Source organism: Lemur catta, chromosome 8, assembly GCF_020740605.2.
Source record: "Lemur catta isolate mLemCat1 chromosome 8, mLemCat1.pri, whole genome shotgun sequence".
Classification (NCBI taxonomy): domain Eukaryota; kingdom Metazoa; phylum Chordata; class Mammalia; order Primates; family Lemuridae; genus Lemur; species Lemur catta.
The window spans coordinates 48,718,981-48,741,564 of record NC_059135.1 but is presented as its reverse complement, the minus strand read 5'-3'; the positions used below and the strand labels follow the sequence as shown (position 1 = coordinate 48,741,564).

The 22,584-nt window shown below is 38.2% G+C and overlaps 1 protein-coding gene across 1 annotated transcript in view; it reads right to left on the bottom strand.

Annotated features, from left to right (window-relative positions):
- Nucleotides 1-22,584, bottom strand: part of TTN (titin) — a 269,437-nt gene that overhangs the window by 72,351 nt on the left and 174,502 nt on the right. Inside the window, exons 194-238 of the mRNA XM_045559324.1 lie at nucleotides 22,151-22,319; nucleotides 21,786-22,052; nucleotides 21,413-21,679; nucleotides 21,042-21,320; nucleotides 20,542-20,950; nucleotides 20,313-20,437; nucleotides 19,946-20,212; nucleotides 18,880-19,149; nucleotides 18,487-18,789; nucleotides 18,085-18,387; nucleotides 17,632-17,819; nucleotides 17,423-17,537; nucleotides 17,039-17,323; nucleotides 16,787-16,938; nucleotides 15,872-16,019; nucleotides 15,540-15,717; nucleotides 15,096-15,217; nucleotides 14,715-15,002; nucleotides 14,311-14,607; nucleotides 14,002-14,188; nucleotides 13,417-13,532; nucleotides 13,028-13,327; nucleotides 12,525-12,824; nucleotides 12,327-12,432; nucleotides 12,027-12,223; nucleotides 11,638-11,943; nucleotides 11,259-11,537; nucleotides 10,369-10,668; nucleotides 9,960-10,262; nucleotides 9,484-9,846; nucleotides 8,869-9,171; nucleotides 8,438-8,737; nucleotides 7,665-7,961; nucleotides 7,280-7,564; nucleotides 6,893-7,186; nucleotides 5,286-5,585; nucleotides 4,858-5,166; nucleotides 4,579-4,769; nucleotides 3,746-4,175; nucleotides 2,129-2,437; nucleotides 1,846-1,994; nucleotides 1,724-1,756; nucleotides 1,488-1,617; nucleotides 1,095-1,394; nucleotides 688-1,005 (exon numbers count right to left, since the gene is read on the bottom strand). Coding sequence (XP_045415280.1) covers nucleotides 688-1,005; nucleotides 1,095-1,394; nucleotides 1,488-1,617; nucleotides 1,724-1,756; nucleotides 1,846-1,994; nucleotides 2,129-2,437; nucleotides 3,746-4,175; nucleotides 4,579-4,769; nucleotides 4,858-5,166; nucleotides 5,286-5,585; nucleotides 6,893-7,186; nucleotides 7,280-7,564; nucleotides 7,665-7,961; nucleotides 8,438-8,737; nucleotides 8,869-9,171; nucleotides 9,484-9,846; nucleotides 9,960-10,262; nucleotides 10,369-10,668; nucleotides 11,259-11,537; nucleotides 11,638-11,943; nucleotides 12,027-12,223; nucleotides 12,327-12,432; nucleotides 12,525-12,824; nucleotides 13,028-13,327; nucleotides 13,417-13,532; nucleotides 14,002-14,188; nucleotides 14,311-14,607; nucleotides 14,715-15,002; nucleotides 15,096-15,217; nucleotides 15,540-15,717; nucleotides 15,872-16,019; nucleotides 16,787-16,938; nucleotides 17,039-17,323; nucleotides 17,423-17,537; nucleotides 17,632-17,819; nucleotides 18,085-18,387; nucleotides 18,487-18,789; nucleotides 18,880-19,149; nucleotides 19,946-20,212; nucleotides 20,313-20,437; nucleotides 20,542-20,950; nucleotides 21,042-21,320; nucleotides 21,413-21,679; nucleotides 21,786-22,052; nucleotides 22,151-22,319 — 11,137 coding nt within the window. The remainder of the gene's footprint in view (nucleotides 1-687; nucleotides 1,006-1,094; nucleotides 1,395-1,487; nucleotides 1,618-1,723; nucleotides 1,757-1,845; nucleotides 1,995-2,128; nucleotides 2,438-3,745; nucleotides 4,176-4,578; nucleotides 4,770-4,857; nucleotides 5,167-5,285; nucleotides 5,586-6,892; nucleotides 7,187-7,279; nucleotides 7,565-7,664; nucleotides 7,962-8,437; nucleotides 8,738-8,868; nucleotides 9,172-9,483; nucleotides 9,847-9,959; nucleotides 10,263-10,368; nucleotides 10,669-11,258; nucleotides 11,538-11,637; nucleotides 11,944-12,026; nucleotides 12,224-12,326; nucleotides 12,433-12,524; nucleotides 12,825-13,027; nucleotides 13,328-13,416; nucleotides 13,533-14,001; nucleotides 14,189-14,310; nucleotides 14,608-14,714; nucleotides 15,003-15,095; nucleotides 15,218-15,539; nucleotides 15,718-15,871; nucleotides 16,020-16,786; nucleotides 16,939-17,038; nucleotides 17,324-17,422; nucleotides 17,538-17,631; nucleotides 17,820-18,084; nucleotides 18,388-18,486; nucleotides 18,790-18,879; nucleotides 19,150-19,945; nucleotides 20,213-20,312; nucleotides 20,438-20,541; nucleotides 20,951-21,041; nucleotides 21,321-21,412; nucleotides 21,680-21,785; nucleotides 22,053-22,150; nucleotides 22,320-22,584) is intronic.

Genomic DNA, 22,584 nt, shown 5'->3' with positions numbered 1-22,584 from the left:
CTTAGGAGTTCTGTCATGGTATTCCCTTTAATATTTATGCAGAGTCATGAAGGGATCCACAGTGTTCACTCTGGGTGAATTCCCCTTTTAAGAAATATAACTGTTAGTAGAGGCAAAGCAATTTTCCATTTTCCACAAATTTAGTATGAGACTATGCAACAGGATGGTGACTACAGCCCTCTTAACCAAGAAAGAGAGAACTGAACAAATACACAGCAGTAATGATGTAACAGTAATTAGAGGAAGAATTATTACTTATTTGTATGTTTTATCTATTAAAATGGATATATCATTTTCTCATGTAGAGAAAAATAAACTTGATTGTGAAGATAAATGGGTCTCAGCAGTTGCTAAACAAATGACTAGTTACTTTCTGCCCCTTTTGAGGAGCAGGCAGAGGAATTGCTTTAACTTCTGATAAATAAAACAGCCTGCCATGGAGAAAATTATAGTAACTGAACAAGTTACAAAAATCATCTACTTTAATAGGGAAAAGGTAACATGTAAGGAAATACGATAATTCTGTGGATGTTGAGGGCATGAATAATTGAGTAATGTGCCCATGTTTACACTCAACCCATGGTAGCTTCCCCATGTACAGATATATCTCTTAATCTTGGACTATTATTAAATGTCTAGGAAGGCAGCCATAAAGAAGACATGCTTTGTCAATACGTTGGTACTTACATGTCTGGTCTTTGACAATCACAGGGCCAACAGTCTCTGAAGGTTTGCTGACTCCTGCAGCATTCACAGCTTTGACTCTGAATTCATACTCCCCACCCTCTATGAGGTCTTCCACGGTAAACTGCAGATCTTCCACATCACGCTTATTGCACTGTTTCCATGCTTCTTTCTTTTTCCCAGTAGGATCCCATGCAAGGCACTCAACAATATAGTGGGTGACAGGGGAGCCCCCATCATTCTTTGGGGGTTTCCATGACAGGTGTACCGTGTCCTTCGTTATGAGGCCAATCTTGAGTTTAATAGGGGGATCAGGAGGAACTGTAAAAACAGTTGAAGTGTTAAGCATTGTTTATAACAACATATTACAATTTTGAGAAGATATTTTAAATTCAGATTTTAAAACTTACATATTGGATCTCTGGCAGTGGTCCTCTGAATGGTTTCCACAGGCGGGCCGATACCAAAACGGTTTTCTGCTCTCACGCGGAAGAAATATTGTTGTTCGGAGATGAGATCAGGCACTACAAATGAGGTGCTTCCACAGTTTGGATTGACTTTAGTCCAGGCTTTTCCATCAATAGTCTTCTTCTCGATAACATAGCCTTTGATCCTGTCTCCTCCATCATCATCTGGCATCTTCCATGAAAGTTTGCAACTACCCCTTGTGATGTCACTGACTTTCAGATCTTTGGGTGGGCCTGGTGCATCTGTTGGATACAAATCACAATATAAACAATGTTCCTTAAATGTTTAAAAATAGTATTTTCTTATTCTGTAGCATCTTTTAAAGTCTTTCTTACCCATCACTTTAACTCTGCAATTTGCAGTCTTTTGTCCAGCTTTATTCTTGGCTGTGATGCTGTATTTGCCTGAATGAGATCGTTTACACTCCGGAATTATAATTACTGATGAGTTTTCAGCAGTCTCCAGCTGTACAGAGAAAACAGTATTCATATATTGAATGAAATTGAAGTATTGAATGGATTTCGGTATTGAAGTCAATCACATTCTGAATTATTTAAAATTTCTTTTTTACCTGTGCATCTTCAGGTATATCATGAACTCCATCCTATTAGAAGAGAAGATATAGTCAGTTGTAGTCTAAATACTCCTTAGAGTGATTCAATGGAAGACACAGGAGAATTGTAATTTTCTTACCTTCACTGCCTTCTTTGCCTTTCCATCAAATTCCCAAGATGATTTTGGTGTTGGGCGTCCCTTGATGACAGCAGGAATTCTAATCTGTGACCCAGCTTTGCAAACCAGACTGTCTTGTGCTCCAATGTCAATGAAAACTTCTGGTACCTCTGTAATACCATGAATAATATAACAGGATTTAATTCACATTTGTCAAAAAAAGTAATTGACATATCTTCAGTAGACTGTCAATTTCATAATAACATCAAAAGATAAATACATAAACTGAATAAAAACTAGTAACCTAGAATATCAGTGGCAGGGATCTCCCCAGTGGTATCACTTGGTTCAGATTCACCAGCTTCATTGACAGCTTTCACCCTGAATCTGTACTTCCTGAGTTCTTTCAGATTAGGCACCACACATTCACAGGAAGTTATAAGTTTGTCTGGTTCGTTTACTCTTTTCCAGTCAGTACTGCCTTCTTCTTGCATTTCTACAATGTATCCTTTGATTGGACTGCCACCATCTTTGGCTGGAGGTTTCCATCCTAGTGAGATGCTTGACTTTGTTTTATCTTTAACTTCTGGGCAAGAAGGTGGCCCAGGTGGATCTAATAGGGAGAAAAAAGGAAACATCAAATTTTGAAGGCAAAGTGATGGAATGCTAGGTTTACATACCGTAAGAATCTTTTACTATACATGATCATATATTATTTTTAATCTATCAAAATATAAAAACAGGAATGATAAAAGGAAATAAATTATCTTCTAGAGAAGAGAAATAAAGCAAGTAGTCTGTTTTCCTTTAGCATTAGTGGAAAAACAAATAAAGCAAACAACTAACAGGGAATAGAAAAACTACTTCTATCTCTAGCTAGATTTTCATTCTATTTACACGATTGGTGAAAAGCTATTTTACTTTTGAGATCCCTTTGAAGCAATTCTATATTCTTTACTGAAAACTTAATTTATCATAATATGAAAATTTGAAAGTGATTTCATCATTAGCTGGTAAACCTTTGAACACAAACTAATCTTAATGCTCTTTAGGGGCAGGATCAATGTCTATAATAATCACATAACAATCCTTCACATTTCTGAGAATGATTTACAATTACAGAAATTCTTTTACTCCATTTTTCTTTTCAATCATAACTATTACCCCTTCAGTTTTAGTATAGAACTTTGCATATAGCACATGTTCAATACTACTTTGTGAATGAATGAATGACTGCCTCATTACATGCATATGTACAAATGTTCCACATAGCACTTAAGAGTATTTAAAATTGTCTTTTAACAAATAGTTGAATTCTTCTTTTATAGAGAATTTAATCAGATACATTATAGAGCAAATAGAAGGGTGCCGTATTTTAATTTTTGAATCGATCTGCTCATAGATCTTTCAGAAGAATTTCCCTCTTTTATTTGACCTTATTGACTGTGCCTGAGAATCTTATATCTTTGTTCAATAATATTATTGAAAAACCAAAAACATTTTGGTTTTTGTGGGATTCCTTACTGGAGGGTCTGGCTGTTTAGTGGAAGAGATGATTTCCACAGTATCTAATGAGATAGAAATTTAGTTAAAGTATCAGAGCAGAGAGGAGCTTATGATCCAGTTCTTTATAACTGTGATTCCTCATAAAATACCAGGTTTAATCCAAGAGTTTAAGAGATGTATGATTTTATGTATGTGTTTATGTATATATATGTGGTGTGTATGTATAGATATATAGTATATGGACACATGCACACACACATACATATACTTCTGATACTCTGTGTGAATATGAACCTTTTTACTTTAATAAATAAAATAATTTGGCACAGAAACATACAAGAAATGTAAGAGCAGAATTACCCATTTAGTGACTTTGCCCTTTAGAAATGAGCCCCAGAAATGGAAGCATACTTACAGATGGGATCTCCTGCAATAGCTGGATCTGATGGTTCACTGGGAGGGCCAATTCCTGCAGCGTTTATTGCCATGGCTCTGAACTGGTATTTGACGCCTTCAATCAAACGGGGAACATTAAATTCCACAGCTTTCAATCCCACTTTGGTTATTGGTGCTCGGCTAACACGTGACCAGTAGGCACCTCCCTCTTCTCTTTTCTCCAGCCAGTAGCCAGTAATTGGAGAGCCGCCATTGTCCAAAGGAGGAGTCCAGCTCACTAGCATCGATCCTTTGGTGCGCTCTAAAACTTTTGGTTTTCCCGGAGGGCCAGGAAGGCGGTAAGGATCTTGAATGACCACTTTATCTGATTTGCACTCATCACTGATTCCATATTTATTCACTGCCCTGACTCGGAACTCATATTGACCATTGGGGATAAGTTTCCAGATCTAGAAATTAGATGGATAGAAATTTCTTAAAAAAAGAATATGCTTATATTGATTTTCACTCATTTAAAAACTCAACTTATTTAGGGAGGGATAGCTATAAGAAGAAATAAATGTATAGACTGAAAACATGGGAAGACAGAGAAAAGAGAAAGCCTTTTAAAAATAAGAATATGTAAATTTATTGAAACTGATAGCAGATCTGTCAAGTAAAAGAGTATCTGTATATCAAATAGTACTTACTAAGTGGCCTTATGTGGCTGGTGCTAAACACCACAATAACAAAATAACAGCTTTTTGTGTATGGTTTTAAGTTTAATTATTAAATTCCAAAGCTATACTAAAATGGTGTCAAATAAGAGAAATGTCCTTTGAACGTGTATAAGAAAATATTTCACAAGTTTACCCCATATCTTCTCTCTACAGCAGTGTTGGTGACTTCCTCCCATTCACTCTTTTTCCTACTTGCATCACGTTTGTCAATGACATAATGAGTGATTTCACTGCCACCATTATCAAGGGGAGTATCCCATGTCAAGTAGCAAGATTCAGCTTTAATGTCAGTAACAGCAAGATTTCTTGGTGGGGATGGGCGGTCTAGAAAGGAACCAAGAGAGGAGATTGAGAAGGCGATTCTTAGACAGACACTGGATGTCTTTTTCATATAAGAAAGCAAGTCGCTTACCATATACTTCAACGTGAACATTTCGGAACACTGAGCCAAGGCGATTGGAAGCAGTAACTGTGTAAGTGCCTTTGTCTGCCCGGACTGCTTTGGGAATGATAAGCTCAGTCTTTGCCTCGCTTCGGGATACTTCTTCCTTGGTTATCTGAAGTGCATCTGTGGGTTTTTCAATCACAGTTTCATTCTTGGACCACTCAATCTTAGGCATTGGAAGGCCTGTTACATCTGCGGGGATGTTGACGGGTTCTCCCGCCTTAACTTTGATAGTGTCGCCCCGAACAGCCAGACGCAACTTAATAGTTGGAGGAACTGCAAAGTGAAAGGAAAGAGAAAAAAAAAAAAAAGTCATAAGGATATTTTCTTCACTTAGGGGATAAAGGCAGCACTGTAAAATACATTAAAATTATTATTATATTCAGATTCCACACCTTCATCATCTTGTATGACTACATTAAGAGGCAGGGATGGTTCACTTTCACCAATGTCATTGACAGCTTTGACACGGAACTCATACATTTGGTGTTCATCGAGATTTTCAACCAGAAAAGATGTGTTGGGACAAAGTCGCGCATTAACTCTTTCAAAGTCAGGTTTGTCGTGACGTCGTTTCTCAATGATATATCCTTTGATGGGACTGCCACCATCACTGCGGGGCTCCTTCCAGTCTAGAGTGATAGTGGACTTTGTCCTTTCTGTATATGTGAGCCTCTCGGGAGATGTTGGGGGACCTTTAGACAGAGACAAGGTAAAATCATGAGCATAAGGTAAATATTCATATAAGAAATAACATTTTACTCCAACTTAACTATGTAAAAAATAGGCTTCTGTTTGGTATAACCTTATATCCATCTTTAAGATCTTTCCTAAAACATATTAGTTACCAGAATCATAGGCATTTTTATAGCAGAATTTTCTTAACAAACTTTTCATTAAGATTACTAGTTAAAAATAAATCAAGAGACACATAAGTTTTTTTATATTTAGCATTTTAGATTGTTTACCTCTGTCACTGGGAAAGCTTCTAATTTTAATGAACTAGGAAAGTAGGTCTGTAAAGTTTTTCTTTGAATGACCAGCCGGGAGCAAAGTGTTTCTTCTTTTATTAACAGATAGTGGATATGTCTATGGAACACACTTCGAGTCATGTTTCCTCAGGTGGGTTTAAAATATGGTGGAAAGAGAACTTGTGTAATGCTACTGCAGTTCTGTGTCCTGAAGGACAGAACTGAGAGTAAGCTTTGGTGAAACTAGACCCTGGCCACGATCGCTGACTATTACGCAACCAGAAGCAGCGGCAGCCCAGCTCTGTCCTGATGCCTCTGGCTCAGCCTGAGGCACAGTGGACATTCTGAGACAAGCTGGAACAGTGGTGCAGGAAGTAATTTCTTTTATTTTTATTTTTCAGGGGGTGATGGTGAAAGAATAACTTCTTCTGTCTCTTGAGGAATGGGTCTTCCTAGAAGGCTTGGTTTCTTAGATAGAATGTCAGTGTGCAATTTTAGTGTTTTATATTGGTTTTTGAGAGATTTTTCTCTGGGTTGTCTTCTTTTCTTTGGTGGCTCTTTCTGATTTTGGGTCTCCCTATTCTTTCAGTGAAGGGATTTTTTGAGGGTAGAGGAAGACTAAGGCATTTATCCTAAGGCTATTATCTCTCCTGTAATCTTTTAGAAAAACAGTCAACTCTCTTTAACTACTAAATTGTTAAATCTTTTAAAAATCTACTCCATTGTATTCCACTAGAAAGACTGAATACTTTCAAACTACTGCTAGGTTATTATTAAGCCCAGTAGATCCCAGTTTTTCAGTGCACAAAGCCATGCATGATTAATATATTTATAGCCAAAAATTACATGGAAATTATAGCAAATGTGGTATCTTTAAAGTTGCTAGTAATTATTAGATTTACTTTTCTTGTTACTCTATCTGTACATCTTGACACGTGTAGGAATTTGAAGCCATAAAGCTCAGTAAAGAAATGATCTAACTAAAAGCAAAACAGTATTAATTTTATAAACAGAATGAAAACCTCTTTTACCTAGTGGATCAACGGCAAGAATAGGTCCTATTTCAACAGGAGGGCCACAACCGAACTTGTTCTTGGCAATAACACGGAACTTGTATTCTTGTCCCTCAATAAGACCTGTGATGTCACATTTAGATCTCTCAGTCTCTATTGCTTGTCTCCAAGTATGCATCTTGGCATCTTTTCTTTCAATAATAAAGCCTGTGATATCACTTCCTCCATCGTCTATTGGATCAGACCAGTTAAGCAGACACATCTTTCTGTTTGTTACAACAGGTTTTAAGTCGACAACTGGACCAGGGACATCTGCAAAGCAAAATAAAACAAAAAAAACCCATCAATGTAATAAGATAGTATCACTTGGGAAAGTCCTATGAACATCTATGCAACCTTCCTTACCAAAAACTTCTACCCTGGCTGCTGCAAATTTGGAACCACAGCTGTTAGTAGCTGTTATCACATATCTGCCATGATCTTTTCTCAATGCATTCTTGATAATTAGTTCAGATTTGGTTCCGACGTTCTCTATTACAACACGTTCTTTATCCAGCTCCCCTTCTTCGATGGTCCATACTTTTGTGGGCACAGGACGACCAGTCACCACAGCTGGAATTCTAAGAGTCTTCCCAGCCATTATTTGTATTCCACCCTTGACAGAAACATCCAGTTCCACATTTGGAGGCTCTGTTGTAAGAGAACGGTCACATGTTAGCCCCAGAAAGGTGAAAAAGTAGTCCTATACTGAGAAAATGTCCATAATTGTATTCAAATAACTTTTAAGTACCTTGTGGTTCAGCCACAGTGACAGGTTCTGTTTCTCCAGGTGGTCCTTCACCGGCAGCATTGACAGCACTCACCCGAAGTTTGTAATCGGCACCCTCTCGGATTTCCCTGACAGTGTACTGACGGACCTTGACCATCTTCTCTGTGCAGCGTGACCATTCGTTTGTGCCAACCAACTGCTTATCGACAAAGTAGCCGATAATTTCCCCACCACCATTGAAAGCTGGGGGCTCCCATTCTAGTTCAATAGTTGTAGAGCTTGTGTCAGCAACTCTTGGGATAGGTGGCCCAGGTGGAGCTAGAATAAATGCAGGTACACAAATCAAACTCACTGATGGTTTTATTTATTTATTTATTTATTTATTTATTTTATTTATTTATTTTTTTGAGACAGAGTCTCACTTTGTTGCCCGGGCTAGAGTGAGTGCCGTGGCGTCAGCCTAGCTCACAGCAACCTCAAACTCCTGGGCTTAAGCGATCCTACTGCCTCAGCCTCCCGAGTAGCTGGGACTACAGGCATGAGCCACCATGCCCGGCTAATTTTTTCTATATATATTTTTAGTTGGCCAGATAATTTATTTCTATTTTTAGTAGAGACGGGGTCTCGCTCTTGCTCAGGCTGGTCTCCAACTCCTGACCTGGAGCGATCCACCCGCCTCGGCCTCCCAGAGGGCTAGGATTACAGGCGTGAGCCACCACGCCCGGCCATCACTGATGGTTTTAAAATGTACAGTAACTTACTCTATCCTGCTGTCTTCTTAAGGAATTACTTACAGATTGGATCACGTGCTGTTTTGGGATCCGAAGGTGGACTGAACTTTCCAGGTCCAGCTGCATTTTCGGCACATACTCTGAAGACATAGGTGAGTCCTTCTAACAGGCCATCTACATTGGTTTTCAAAGCATTCAGGAGGCTTTTGTTGACACGAGACCAATGTGTACTATTAACCTCACGTTTTTCAAGCCAGTAACCCAAGATAGGGCTTCCGTTATCTTTTGGTTCATTCCATTTCACCAGCATACTGTTGCTGGTCACATCTTCCACAATGGGCTTATCAGGTGCATCAGGGGGTTCTGATAAAAACAATAACATATTTGAATTAATTCCCTAATATGAAATGATAATTCAATTGTACAAGTTGTGATAATGTATATAACAAAGTATACGGTAAAAAAGTAAACTTTAGATGCGAAAGGAACCTTACCAAATGGATCTTTAGCTACAAATGGCTTGGAAACACATGGTGGTCCAGGTCCAAACCTATTTTCAGCTCTTACACGGAAGAGGTACTCTTTTCCTTCAATCAATTTTGTTACTGAATATTTGCAATGTCTCAGTGTTGAAGTGACAACAATCCATTCTGAATCAGGTTTTGTCTTGTCTTTCTTTTCCAAAACGTAGTTTAGGATTTCACTGCCACCATCATCAAGGGGTGGTTCCCATTTACAGAGGACTGAGTTCTTTCTAATATCTTCAAATACAAAGTTGACTGGCGGTCCTGGTGTGTCTAATATTTCAAAACAGAACAGTGATTAAAAAACTGTTTACAAATAGTTGCTATGGAAAATGTAAATGATAGTATACTCCTTTGACATGATTTCTGTTTTTCCCACATCTATTTTTGTGACACATCAGCTGATAAGTAACAAGGTCAGCTGATTTCTTGTTAGTTTATCAGGAGATAAAATGTGGCTGAGGACAACTTCCTGAAGTTGCTTCCTACTTCTTTTAACTCTCTCAAAGCTCCTTATTTTTATGTTTTACTAAAACTCTTATATGGGCTTTTTTTCCATTAGAAAGTATAGTTTTAACTATTTACCTAACACGCTGACGGTACAAGGAGCTTTTGCGATACCATGGTCATTTTCAGCTTTGATCATAAATAGGCCATGGTCAGGTCGGAGGGAATCTCGGACGCGTAGCTGAGATTCTCCTTGTTTACTGTTGTCGATACTCAAACGCTGAGTCAGAGGCAGGACAAATGGTTCTTCTTCTTGAACTTCGCCCCTCTTCCTTCTAACCATGGGTGCTGCTCGCTTCTTAATTTCCTCTGGTGTAATGACGTTTTCATCTTTTATCCATGTAATAGTTGGGTAAGGTGATCCAGAAATAGTTGCATCAAGTGCTATTTCATCACCTCGTTTCACTTCTAAGCTTGTTCTCAGAATGACTTTTGGGGCATCTGTAATAATCAAAAACAATAATTGTTTTCAATTCTAATGAAAATATCTAATAAAACACTATTTTCATTTGTTTTACAAAGGGAAAGTGGCAACCCCACTGAACAAGACTTACCAATAGGATCTACAGCTTTGGTTGGAGGAGTGGCCCGAGAAGGTTCACTAATACCAGCAGCATTCTCTGCTCGCACACGGAATTGGTATTCCTTTCCCTCTTCAAGTCCTTTTGCTGTATAGGTCAGGATCGGTACCAGGTGCTCATTGCATCTCTTCCACGTGTCTTCACCCTTAGCAATCTTTTCTATGATGTAACCCATTATCTTGCTCCCTCCATCATACAAAGGTGGCTTCCATGTAATAGTCATTGCCTTAGCTGTAGGATTATGGACCTCAACATCCACAGGTGGATCAGGGGGTTCTGAAGAACCAAAGAAAAAAACTGTTAATATCAGGAAAACCATCTTCTTAAAACAAAAACATCGCATATTAATCCCTAGCCATAGTACATCCATGCTCAAACTTACGCTTTGGATCTTGAGCAATGACTGGATTTTTCAGTTCAATATATTCGCCTCCACCAATCTTGTTGACTGCTTTAACACGGAAGAAGTATTCACCATTTGGTATGAGATCCTTCACAGTCCAAGACAGTTTGTTCTCACCAGACATGACTGGTATATATGTCCTCCTCCCAGCTTCTCTGCGTTCCAGGACATAATGAAGAATTGGGGTTCCACCATCAAATTCTGGAGGTTCCCAGGTTAATTTACAAGAACTCTTGGTCACGTCACTTGCTTTAATATCTTTGCACGGTCCAGGTAGGCCTAGTACAAATAAAATTGATCATTATTATTGTAATCCTGAAAACTAAGCATTTTAATAATGCATTGTTTGTAAGTGGGGCTATTTGCAATTTGGGGTAGGATAATCTTTCATGTGCTGGAATGTCCCTCACACAGCAGAGCATTTAGCATCCTTGCCCCCCAACTACTAAATGTCAGTAGTATCCCCCTGAGTCTTTGTGCCCAGAAAAAATGACCCCATAAATTTCCAAACATCATTTAGGGGGAGGGCAGAAAATGTTACTATCCCTGGTTAAGAACATTATCAAAAAATGTGAATTTATACAATTAAATGAATATTGGTCATTTCAACATTCTTTGGGTATGCTATATCTTTTATTTAAATTAGCATTTCACATACAAATAATTAAAACTGATGTAAATTAGTTTAATCACGGTTTAGGAATTTCATCTCTTTAGAATTGCTTTACTTCTCACATGGAAAGAAATAATCTGAAGGGACATTTAGTTTACAAATTGCCAATTCATGAAACCATTTACACTAACACTGTAAAGTTAACTAATTCCCCAACATGTGAAGAATGTCTGGTGTCTGATCCAAGAATGATTACCTATGACTTTGACATTGATTGAGGCAGTTGCTGAGCCGAGCTTATTCTCCAGTGTAATGGTATAAACTCCAGCATCTGCATGGACGCTCTTGGGAACTTCAAGGTGTGCAGAGATGTGATCATTCTTCATTGTTAATCTATCACTTGCTTTAATGTCTTTGCCATCTTTATGCCAACTGACAGTTGGAACTGGGACAGCTCTGAAGGGAACAGGAATGCTTAACTTTTCACCTTCAATAACAATAATGTCATGAGTCTCCAGGTCAATTGTTGGTTTGCCTGTAAGATATCATCCAAAAGAGAAAGAAAAGGAGTATGTCAAAATACAGTGCATGAGTAAAGCCTATTTTATTAACTATAAAAGACACTGTGTTCTTACAGTCTGGGTCTTTGGCAACCACATTTTCGGAGATTTCAGATGGCTCACTGACACCGACAGCATTGACAGCTCTCACTCTCAGAACATACTCTTTGTCAGGAACAACACCTTCTTCAACCTTGAATTTCAAGTCTTTTACTGGGCGAGAATTAACTCTCATCCATTTCTCGGTGCCTACTGGACACATTTCAACGTGGTATCCTATAATAGGACTTCCACCGTCTTTCTCTGGAGGCTTCCAAGCAATGGCAATGTGCTTTCTCCCAGCATCGGTCACATGTAGATCAAGAGGAGGTGAGGGAGGACCTGAAAAAAAAGGGAAGGATTCACATCTGCAGTCTCATCATCCATTTCTAGACAACATCCTTTGTATAATCAGCACTACTTACCTGTTGGATCTTCAATTGACAGGATCTCTGTGGGTTCACTTGGGTGACCAACTCCAGCTTCATTTTCTGCCCGAACTTGAAACTGGACCTCTGTTCCTTCAATGACATCTGTTACTCTGAAGTTACAGTCAGGTCCTGAGGTCTTTCCAGCTTTCACCCAACGGGTACCTAACTTTTCTTTCTTCTCAATGACATATCTATTGAAATAACAAAGCATTTCATTAGCATTAAAGAAAAAAATAAAGTGAAGAATTTGCAGTGAAGTATAAGTTATTCTTTATGAATTAACTCAAATTCTACCTCTGTATTGGTCTTCCACCATCATTTTTGGGTGGCTCCCACTTTAGGTCAACGTGTCGTTTTGTCACATCAACCACTGCCAGAGCATAGGGTGGTCCGGGGGTAGCTGAAAGCAAAATAATCAATGATTAGAAAAATCAGAAGGAAAGTAATAACCTATGAAAAATGTTGTCACAAAGAGTAAGTTAGAGAGCATACTAAAGGTGTCTTTGGCCAGGACAGAGTCCTCAATTTCAGTGTAGTCACTTTGTCCTATAGCATTTTCTGCAGCAACTCGGAACACATATAAAGAGCCCTCGGTCAGCGGGGTGACTGTGCACTTGGTGTCCTTGACAGTGGTGTCCACTGTTTGCCAGCCTTTTCGCCTCACGTCCCTCTTTTCCACAATGTAGTTGGTGATGGGTGACCCTCCATCTTTCTCAGGAACTGTCCATTTTAGGTCTGCTGTATTTTTTGTGATATTAATAACTTCAAGCCAGCGAGGTGGTGATGGAGGATCTGAGCAAGAAGGAATGAAAAACAAATTCAACTTTTTTATTGTCCAATAGTCAGTCTTCACTGAATGTTCTGGTAGTCACTAGGAAATACTATAGCAAGGAGGAAATAATAATAATGATGAATTTTTCATATTCTCTCATATTCTATAGTTCTCAGATAGACCTTAGAAGAATTTCTATACCCAGACATCACGAGTGACTTACATAGCTTCTCCCGGCAAAGCACAGGGTCGCTGGGTTCACTGGGTTCACTCTCCCCAGCCTTGTTCACGGCTCTAACACGGAATGAATATTCCTGCCCTTCCATGAGCCCAGGAAGCAGGTGCTGGGTGGTGGGAACTCCTTCAGCCACTCTGACCCAGTCTTCTGTTCCAGTCTTTAGCATTTCAATGACATAAGACTCAACCTTTGCCCCTCCGTCATGTTCTGGCTTTGTCCAATTCAACATTAACGATGTTTTGCCCACATCTTTTACAGTTGGTTTTCCCGGGGGCCATGGAGGATCTACAAGCCAATGAAATCATTATTTAGGTTTGTAAAAAAGGAGTTAATATAAGCTTCAAAATAACCACAGAAAATTACATAGATAATACCTATGGGATCCTTTATTAAGATTGGTTCAGTTGATTTGCTTGGTTTTCCAGGTCCAGCAAGATTTTCAGCCAACACACGGAATCTGTATTTTTTCTTATTGGTGAGACCTTTCACTCTGAATTAAGAACAAAGTGTATGTGTGACATCATGGTAAGAAGCAGAAACCTATACTTATTTTACGTAGAAGAGACTAATTTATTTAATTTGTGAAAAACTGATTTGGAAATTTAACTGAAAATATTTCAATATAAATTTAAAGGTGCTTTTTAACTGTCACACGCTTTAGATTTGAACAAATGTACCAATCTAATTATAATATCTATCATAATGATCATTATAATATACTGGAGGGACCAACACTTTGAAACTTCCAAAAAGTTAATATTTTATAGTAAACTAAGAAATGCATCCTTGAATAGAATTTATATCATTTTTGAAATCATGTGCTAATAGAAATATAAATAAAAATAATTTAAAAAAATTTATGGTAATATATAATCATTTGTAATTTGATACAAATGATTAAAGAGTGATAATTTGAATATATTGCTGTTTTAACATCTTGATGAGGATTTTGGATATACCTGTATGTTGTGTCTTTTATTGGCATCTTATTGCATCTAACCCATTTATCAGTATCAGGATCTAATCTTTCAACCCAGTATCCAGTGATTGGGCTGCCACCATCATCATCTGGCTCACACCATGTGAGAGTTACTGCATCTTTAGTGATATCAGAAGGTTCTAGGCGAGTTGGAGGTCCAGGTGGATCTACAGATAGGATAATGGTATAAAATGTTATATGTCTTACATATAAATATGATACTTAAATGCAAATTTGACATAAGCATCTTTTATTTGTTTTTTTTTTGTCAACTGATTGAGAAACTTACCAAATGGATATTTGGCAACTATTGGAGAGGCCTGAACTGGCTCACCAACACCATACATGTTTTCTGCAGCAACTCTGAAGATGTATTCTTTATTGGGTATTAATTTGGTTGCTTTGAAGTTTGTATCCTTGACAGTCGATGAGAGCTTGTGCCACACTTCACTATCAGTTGCTCTTCTCTCCACAACATAGTTTGTGATCTTAGATCCACCATCATCTCGTGGTGGGTTCCATGTTAGAAGACATGACTCATTGGTTACATCTGTGATGTCAAAAGCAGCTGGTGGTCCGGGTTTATCTGTAGATGGTATTACACAAGCAGAAAAAAAATTTTTTTACCCATGTTTTATTCAGGAAAGTAGCTGAAATGAGTTTGTCCCCTTATAAAATGAGAGGTTTTCTTACCTAAGACATTCACATCTGCCACAGCAGTGGCCCGGCCACAGACATTCACAGCCTCGATGATGTACCTGCCGGTGTCACTTCTCTTACTGTCGACAATAGTCACTGTGGATTTTTTAGGAACATTTTCAATGGTGATTCTTTTGTCCTGCTTCAGAATTGTATCAGCCTTCGTCCAAGTTATTTTAGGTTCAGGTCTTCCAGTTACAGTGGCAGGAAGTTCAATCTTAGTTCCGGCTTTTACGGTGAGACCAGCAAGGAGCTTCACATCGAGGAAGATTTCTGGGGCCTCTGAATTGGAAAAGATTATTTACGATGTTAGCAAGTTCAAGCAGAATTAAGATCAGAGGCCTGATTGAAAAGACAAAGATCAAAAGTAAATACCCTGTGTGTCCACAGCCTGGACTTCCTCTGTGGGTCTGCTTGGCTTGCTGGGGCCTAGCCTGTTCAAGGCCTTCACACGGTAGGCATACCACTGGCCTTCCTCTAGACCTGTCACTTCCATTCTGTCAGAAAACAAAAGAGGATATTTTGCTGTCATGGAGATAATCTGTTCCATTGTGTAGTATCCATAATCTTTCTCAAATTCACGCTAGTTAATGCTAGCATAATACTAGTTAGTGTTTAAACTAAATCTCACTGCTTCAGTGCTGTAACTAAGGTAAACCCTGAGGAGGAGTACGTTCAGGGGCAGTTTTTAAAATCGGACAGGCACACCAGGAGAATTCTTAATGAAAAAAAACTAACATTTCAATTTTCCCAAAGAAAGCCCATTTTAGTGAGTAGGAGTACACATTCACTCTCATGCCAAATATTTAGAAAACCTACTGTGTTTCTGCAACGGGTTCTCCACAGGGGACCCATTTATCAGAACCACGTGGACATTTTTCAACCATATATCCTTTGATGCGTGAACCACCGTCATACTTAGGGGGATCCCACGTTAAGAAGATGCTCTTGGCTGTTCGGTCTCTCCATTTAAGATTCTCTGGTGGGTCCGGTACCGCTATAGCATTTGAAAGAGAGAGTCAGCCTTAGGCCTCCTATGAAGTTATCTCCATATTGTCAACCCCTTCCTGGCCCCTTAACTTCAACTCCAGGTCCAAAAGCAAAAACAGGTATCACGAGGTTAGGTAAGAAATCATCAAGGATGTACTTACTTGCAGGAGCTGACATATTTACAGGTTCATCAACATATGCAGGCTCTCCAGGGCCACACTTGTTACGAGCACAGACTTTAAATAAATATTCTTTTCCTTGAACAAGATCAGGAACTGTGAATTCTAGGTCAGGCACAGAGTCCATTACCTGAGATAAAGAAATAAATTTAATTAGTAATTTCCCAAAATCCCTTTCCCCAAGTCAAAAGATTTTAACCATGAGCAAAGATACAAATGGAAGTTGTTTTGAATGCTAAGGATTACTCTTTTATTAATTTTATATGAGAGAAAAATTACAGTAGGATACATAATATTTGACCCTCAATATAAAGAGAAACTATGTCATAGTTTGATACATTAAAAAAGATGACAAATGAGATGTTGATTCTTTCTACTAGCTTGACTATTAGAAATACAATTTTAAATCAGGGTAAAGAATAGTAACTAGTATATCGTATCAGAACCTGAGTTAGAAAAGAGAGAAAAAAAAAGAATAGTAACTAGTTTAAACATAAGGAGGAAAAAATGGCAGATTAGGCCAACTAAGTTATTCTACTGGAATGAGAAGTGGTGTGGCCACCAGGAAAATAAATACTTTCCTTAGAATGGCTTATAGCTTAATGGGAGCGTATTTAGTATTTATCAGGTACAAAGTAAGTAGGTATGGTTTTATTTTTTAACAAACCTAGCTGAAAATTTGGTAAGGCTCACAAAATAAGGCAATTATACCAAGCCTAGGTTGAACTACCTTAGGAAGCATTAGCATCGATGCATTTTTTAAAAGTTTTGGAACATTTTCAGTGAGGTAAAGGTAAAAAGATGTGACACACAAAAGTTTTGCATGGCATCCCAACCTTCTGGGATTCCCCCCACTCTCATTTCTGGAGCTGATGCATCACACTGCTCAAAACTTACTTTAGTCCATGTTTTCCGGCTGACTTCTCGCTTTTCAACAAGATAACCAGTTAATGGACTTCCTCCATCATCATCAGGTGGTTCCCAAGTCAAATGTACTGAGTCCTTGGTTATGTCACTAAATTTCAGTTCTTTAGGTGCACTTGGGCGAGCTGAAAAAAATGCAATCACAAGTCAGTATCATTGATAGCTTGAACCAATATTTGTTAATCCTGCCAAATCACCTTGGATAACAAAAGTTTAGTTCCTTACCAATCACATTGACATCAATTTCCCCAGAAATTGCTTTCAAACGATTTTCTAATTTCAGTGTGTAAATGCCCTTGTCTGGACGTTCACTTGGAGAAATGACAAGTTCAGCATAGGCAGATATGGTCTTCATTTTCACACGGTCCCCTGCTTCTAGTAACTTATCTCCAAAAGACCAGGTGGCAGTTGGCCTTGGATAGCCTGTACTTGGAACCAGGATCTTGATCGGATTTGGGACAATAACTTCCAGACCATCTTTAAATGCACTTAAATCCATTGTTGGTTCAACTATAAAGAGGAAAAATTAATGAGTTTCCAGTACTATATTTAAGTCCTTGTTACCCCAAAGGTGCTATTCCCAGATCTAAAAATAAAATATCCATTTACCAAATGCATCATCAGCAGTGAGAGGACCAAGAATTTCAGATGGATCTGAGACACCAGCTTGATTTTCTGCAGATACTCTATATAAATATTTATTTCCTTTTTGTAATCCAGTAACCTAGAATTATGAATTAATATTTGTAAAAAATGTATACATTTAAGTCTATGATCATACACTGAATATTCTTTTTTTTAAAATGCAAATGTCCTACCTTGTAAGTCAGTTCAGGGACAAGTTTCTTATTGCAACGAATCCAATTATCTTTTCCTTCTTCACATCGCTCAATTATATAGCCTAATATTGGGCTTCCTCCATCTTTCAGAGGAGGTTCCCACGTGAGCTGAACTGATGACTGAGTCTGATCTGAGGACTTTAGATTCACAGGAGGACTTGGTCTCTCTGGAATGAAAGAGTTGGAGCATACCATTTAATTTAGTAACAAATGAGGCAATCCTGGAATCAATTCTATCGTCCTCATTAAAAATAACAGGTTTACTGAATTCATTGAGTAAATGTAGGCACGGTCTGGGTTTCTACAATTTTGTTCAAATTTTTCTGATGTTCTAACTTTTCACTAGCTTTTTTTAAATTTGATTTACTTTAATTGATAGGCCAAATTTCTGGATTTCATGCAGTAATTATTTTCTTTTTTTGATGAGCATACCAATTGGATCAGCAACTTTGACGAAGGGTGTGGCTGCACTTGGTTTTCCAACTCCAATTCGGTTTTGGGCTCTGACCCGGAAGCTGTACTCCTGTCCTTCCACCACATCAGTGACAGTTGCAGAAAGATCTTCAGCTCTTACAGTCATGGCAGTGTCCCACCTGATTGAAGTCTTGTCTCTTAATTCAATGACATAGTTTGTGATCTCAGCACCTCCATCATACTCTGGTGGTTCCCATGTCAATGAGACACCAAATCTATTCACATCAGTGATGGTTACATTCAAAGGAGGGCCGGGAACATCTGGATTTCACCACAGAAAAAGAAAACAAGAGCTTTGGGTTATATTGGGGATAAAAGCAAAGATAAACTAGTTTGCTGTTTAACTTAAAAACTTCTTACCGTATTTACTCCTTGCTTCTACAGGATTGTCAGTTTCTACTGGTTCGCCAGTGCCAACTCTGTTTCTTGCACTCACACGGAAAAGGTATTCAACTCCTCCTTTTTGTAGCCCAGTGACAGTAAACTCACAACTGTCTGCACGGTCCGTGGCCAGAACCCAGGTCTTCCTCTTGATGTCACGTCTTTCAACAACGTAACCTATGATCTTACTTCCACCATCAGTTAATGGTTCTTCCCAAGCGAGGCTTACTTCACCATCAAATGTTTCTGTCACTTCTAAGTTACGAACTGGCCCAGGAACATCTGAAATTCACATAGAAAAGAATTTTTAGTATTTTATCATGCTTTTAAGTTGTGCTTGGCCAATGAAGTCCGAGTGACTCAAGGGCTTACCGATAACTTTTAAATTGATGAATCCTTCTGCTTTCCCATGTTTGTTCTGAAGCACAACTTTATATCTTCCTTTGTCTTCTTTCTTGGCTTCCAAAATTCTGAAAGAAGTTTGGTCAGCTGTGGTATCAACCGTTTTTGAAGACAAAGGTTCATTTTCTTTAAACCATTCGGCTTCTGCTTTGGGGTAGGCATCATAAGGCACCACCATTGTCAGAGGCTGGCCAACATCAACCACAAGGTCTTGATCACCTGTCTTGATTTTCGGTGCAGCTAATGAGAAAGATAACATGTGAATGCTTTTGACTTTTGATGATTTACTGTAGTCAAACTACATCATATCTTTTTTACTCTCCATTTGTTAGCAAATATTGGTTGCATAAGCTTGGAAGTATGTCACAGTAATTTTACAGCATAGAACACTAACTGGCTTAGAGTTCTCATAGGTTCTCCTCCCCCCACCCCGCCTTTTTTTCCAAATTATCAGATTTTGGAAAATAGAGGGGTGAAGATGGCATGAAATCATAAAACATCCATTCTTTGCCAAAAATAATAACTCAGTATAGTGTGAAACATGTTTTGTTTTGTTTTTGATGGAGTAGGCACTGCATGCTTAGTTCAAGATCAATGAGATAAACTTTTTCATATGTATAAGAGGTACACTAATTTTAATGACTTTTTCATAATGACAGCCTATAAGGATGTCTTGGTTCAGTATGACGACACACCTAAAAGTCATAGAGAGGTCTGGAAATAGAAAAGTGTGGGGCTGTCTTTAGGTTTGGGAAGACTCTCAGGGTGATAGGTCAGTTCAAGGAATTAATAAACAGCCACCATGTGCCAGGAACTGTCAAGGTTCTGACATGTGAAGATGAATTCTATCAATTTCCTCTTACTCAGGACACTTACTTTGTAGTGAGAGAAATTAGAATAGTTACCATGTGGGAAGGGCTTACTAGAAATGAAAGGTTTTCCCAACTATTATCTCACTAAATAACTGTGAAATCTAAAATCTATATAGTAACTGTGATATTGTGAGGATATTTTAGAATAAAAGAAAGGGACTTACCTGCCAGTTCAAGCTTTGCTCTGGCTTCTTTGTCTTTGGCAATAAATCTGTATTCACCCTGGTCACGTGGCTTAATATCACAAATCTGTAGCCTATGTATCTTTCCTTCACTCATCATCTGGTGTTTATCACCCTGGACAATGACCATGTTATTTCTTAGCCATTGGACTTCCACCTTATCTTTGTTGAGCTCAGCCAAAAAGACAACATCAGCACCGGGGGCTTCAAGAATGTCTTGAGGAGGCCTGATGATCTCAACAGGAATTTCTGGAAACAAAATGTGAGATAAATACAAATATGTTTATATTTTGATTAGCAATTTTTAAAAATTGGTAACATTACAATTGTCCTTTCAATTAATACGTACCTTCCACAAAAAGTCTCGCCCGGGACTTCCTGTCTTCTACTCCACAAGCGTATTCACACTCATCATCCAGCCTGCAGTCTTTTATAATGAGTCTATGTATACTTCCATCTTTTTCAAATTTGTATCTGAAGAAGAGATTGAATTATCAGTTAGCTTGCATCATGGACCGCTAAATAGTCGAAAGTGAATACACGGCTATGGAAATAGAGAATGAAAAGCTTTTGCTTACTTTTTGCCTTCTTTGATTTCTCTTCCGTTTCTGTACCATTTTACATTTGCTTTTTCTCTGGAGAGCTGGCAGGAGAAGACAGCATCATCAAACTCAGTGACTGTCTGGTCTTCCAAGTGTTCCACAAATTCTGTAGGGGCTTCAATGATAAGAAGCTCGGCTGCAGATTTATCTTGTCCAGCAGTGACAACGTATTCGCCTTCATCTGGGAAGCCACAGTCTTTAATGATTAGAGAGTGCTTGTACTTATCAATTCTGTATGATACACGGTTGTCAAGAGGTACTTCTTCTCCATTTTTGGTCCACTTTAGTGTTACATTGAGACGATTCACCTTGCACCAGAATGTGACAGATTTCTTCTCCATTGTTTCAATATCTTTAAGAGGTTCGATGATCCTAAGGTCTTCCTCTGTTGTAAAGGAGAAGAATAATATTGATTTTAATTATTTTCATAATAGAAATTGATGACAGAAATCTCTAATGCCATATAAATTATTTACCTTCTACTATTAGATTGGCTGCGCTTTTAACATTTTCACCTCTGTGATTGGTCAGAGATACATTATAGTTGGCTTGGTCGTCTAATCGTGCATTTCTAATTCTGAGGGTGTAGACCAGGTCTTTTTGGAGAATGATGTATTTTGAACTGTCAAATATGGCTTCTTCATTTCTGAACCATTTGGCTTTGGCACCTTCGGTATTGACCTCACAGTTGAAGACAGCTTCTTGTTGTTCCTTCACACGGGTGTCCTTAAGAGGAACTACAATTCTGAGTTTTTCTGAAAGCAACCAAAAAGATTTCATAGTATGAAGAAAGACCAAAGTGGGAGATACAAATACAAATAAACCCAAAAAGCAAGAACAAACTTACCAATTACTGTCAAGTGAGCTGCTGCTCTGGCGGCCCCAACCATGACGACATAAGTGCCCATATCTTGTAAGGTGGCATCTTTCACAACCAGGGTCCTCTTTTTACCATCAGCAATAACGTCATATTTATCTCCAGATTCAAGTATTTTATCATCCCTCTTCCACTGGACTGGAAAGCTTTCTTTTGATATAGTGCAGACAAATTCAGCCTTTTCTCCTTCAAGTATTTCAAGGTTTTGAGGCTTTGAGATAAATTCAGCAGCAAGTTCTGGAAAGAAAAAGTTGCAAGATAGTGGAAACTTACGCATTTGTACTTTAAATCTAACAAGTGTGAATTATTAAAAATAAAATGTCAGTCATTGTAATTTTCATACCATGTACTTTGACTTTGCCATCGGTTCGAGAACTTGGCAGTCGACAGTTATAGTTGCCGGCATCCTCGAGGTGAGCATTCTGAATGATCAGGATTCTCTTTCGTCCATCAGTAAGTATTTCATATCTTCCTGTTTCAATGATCTCTTCATCCCCTTTGTACCAGATCACTTCTGCTCCAGGCTTGGAGACTTCACAAACCAGTTTTATAGTGTCTGTTTCACTAACTTCAATGTTGGCAAGATTTTTGGTAAAGACAGCTTCCTCTTCTGCAAGAAGAATTGAAAAAAACATTGAATTAAACTGGAAATTTTTTTTTCCCATATTTTTTCACATATATTTCTGCAAAGAATGATTTTGCTCTTACCCAGGACTGTCAGCATGCCGGAAGTTCTTGCTGTCCTTACTTCACAGGAATATTCTGCTTCGTCATTCAGTAGACATTTGTTGATGACAAGAATACGCACTGCTCCCTTGGATATGATGTCATATTTTTTGCCCTTTTTAATTTCAGCACCATCTTTAAACCACTGAACCTATATTTAAGATAAATACATTTCTTTATAAATTTTCTTGTTATTCCTTCACACAGTTGTCCCTAAGAGAAACTATGATCCTGAGGTTTTCTGAAAGCAACCAACAAGACTTCTTAGTGTGAAGAAGAATCAAATTGGTAGATGCAAATATAAGTAAACCCAAAAAGCAAGAATTATCTTGCCAACTACTGTTAAATGAGCTGCTGTGAAACTATTATGTTATTAAAAACAATGAGATCATATACATTTAGAACTATAGAGGGTT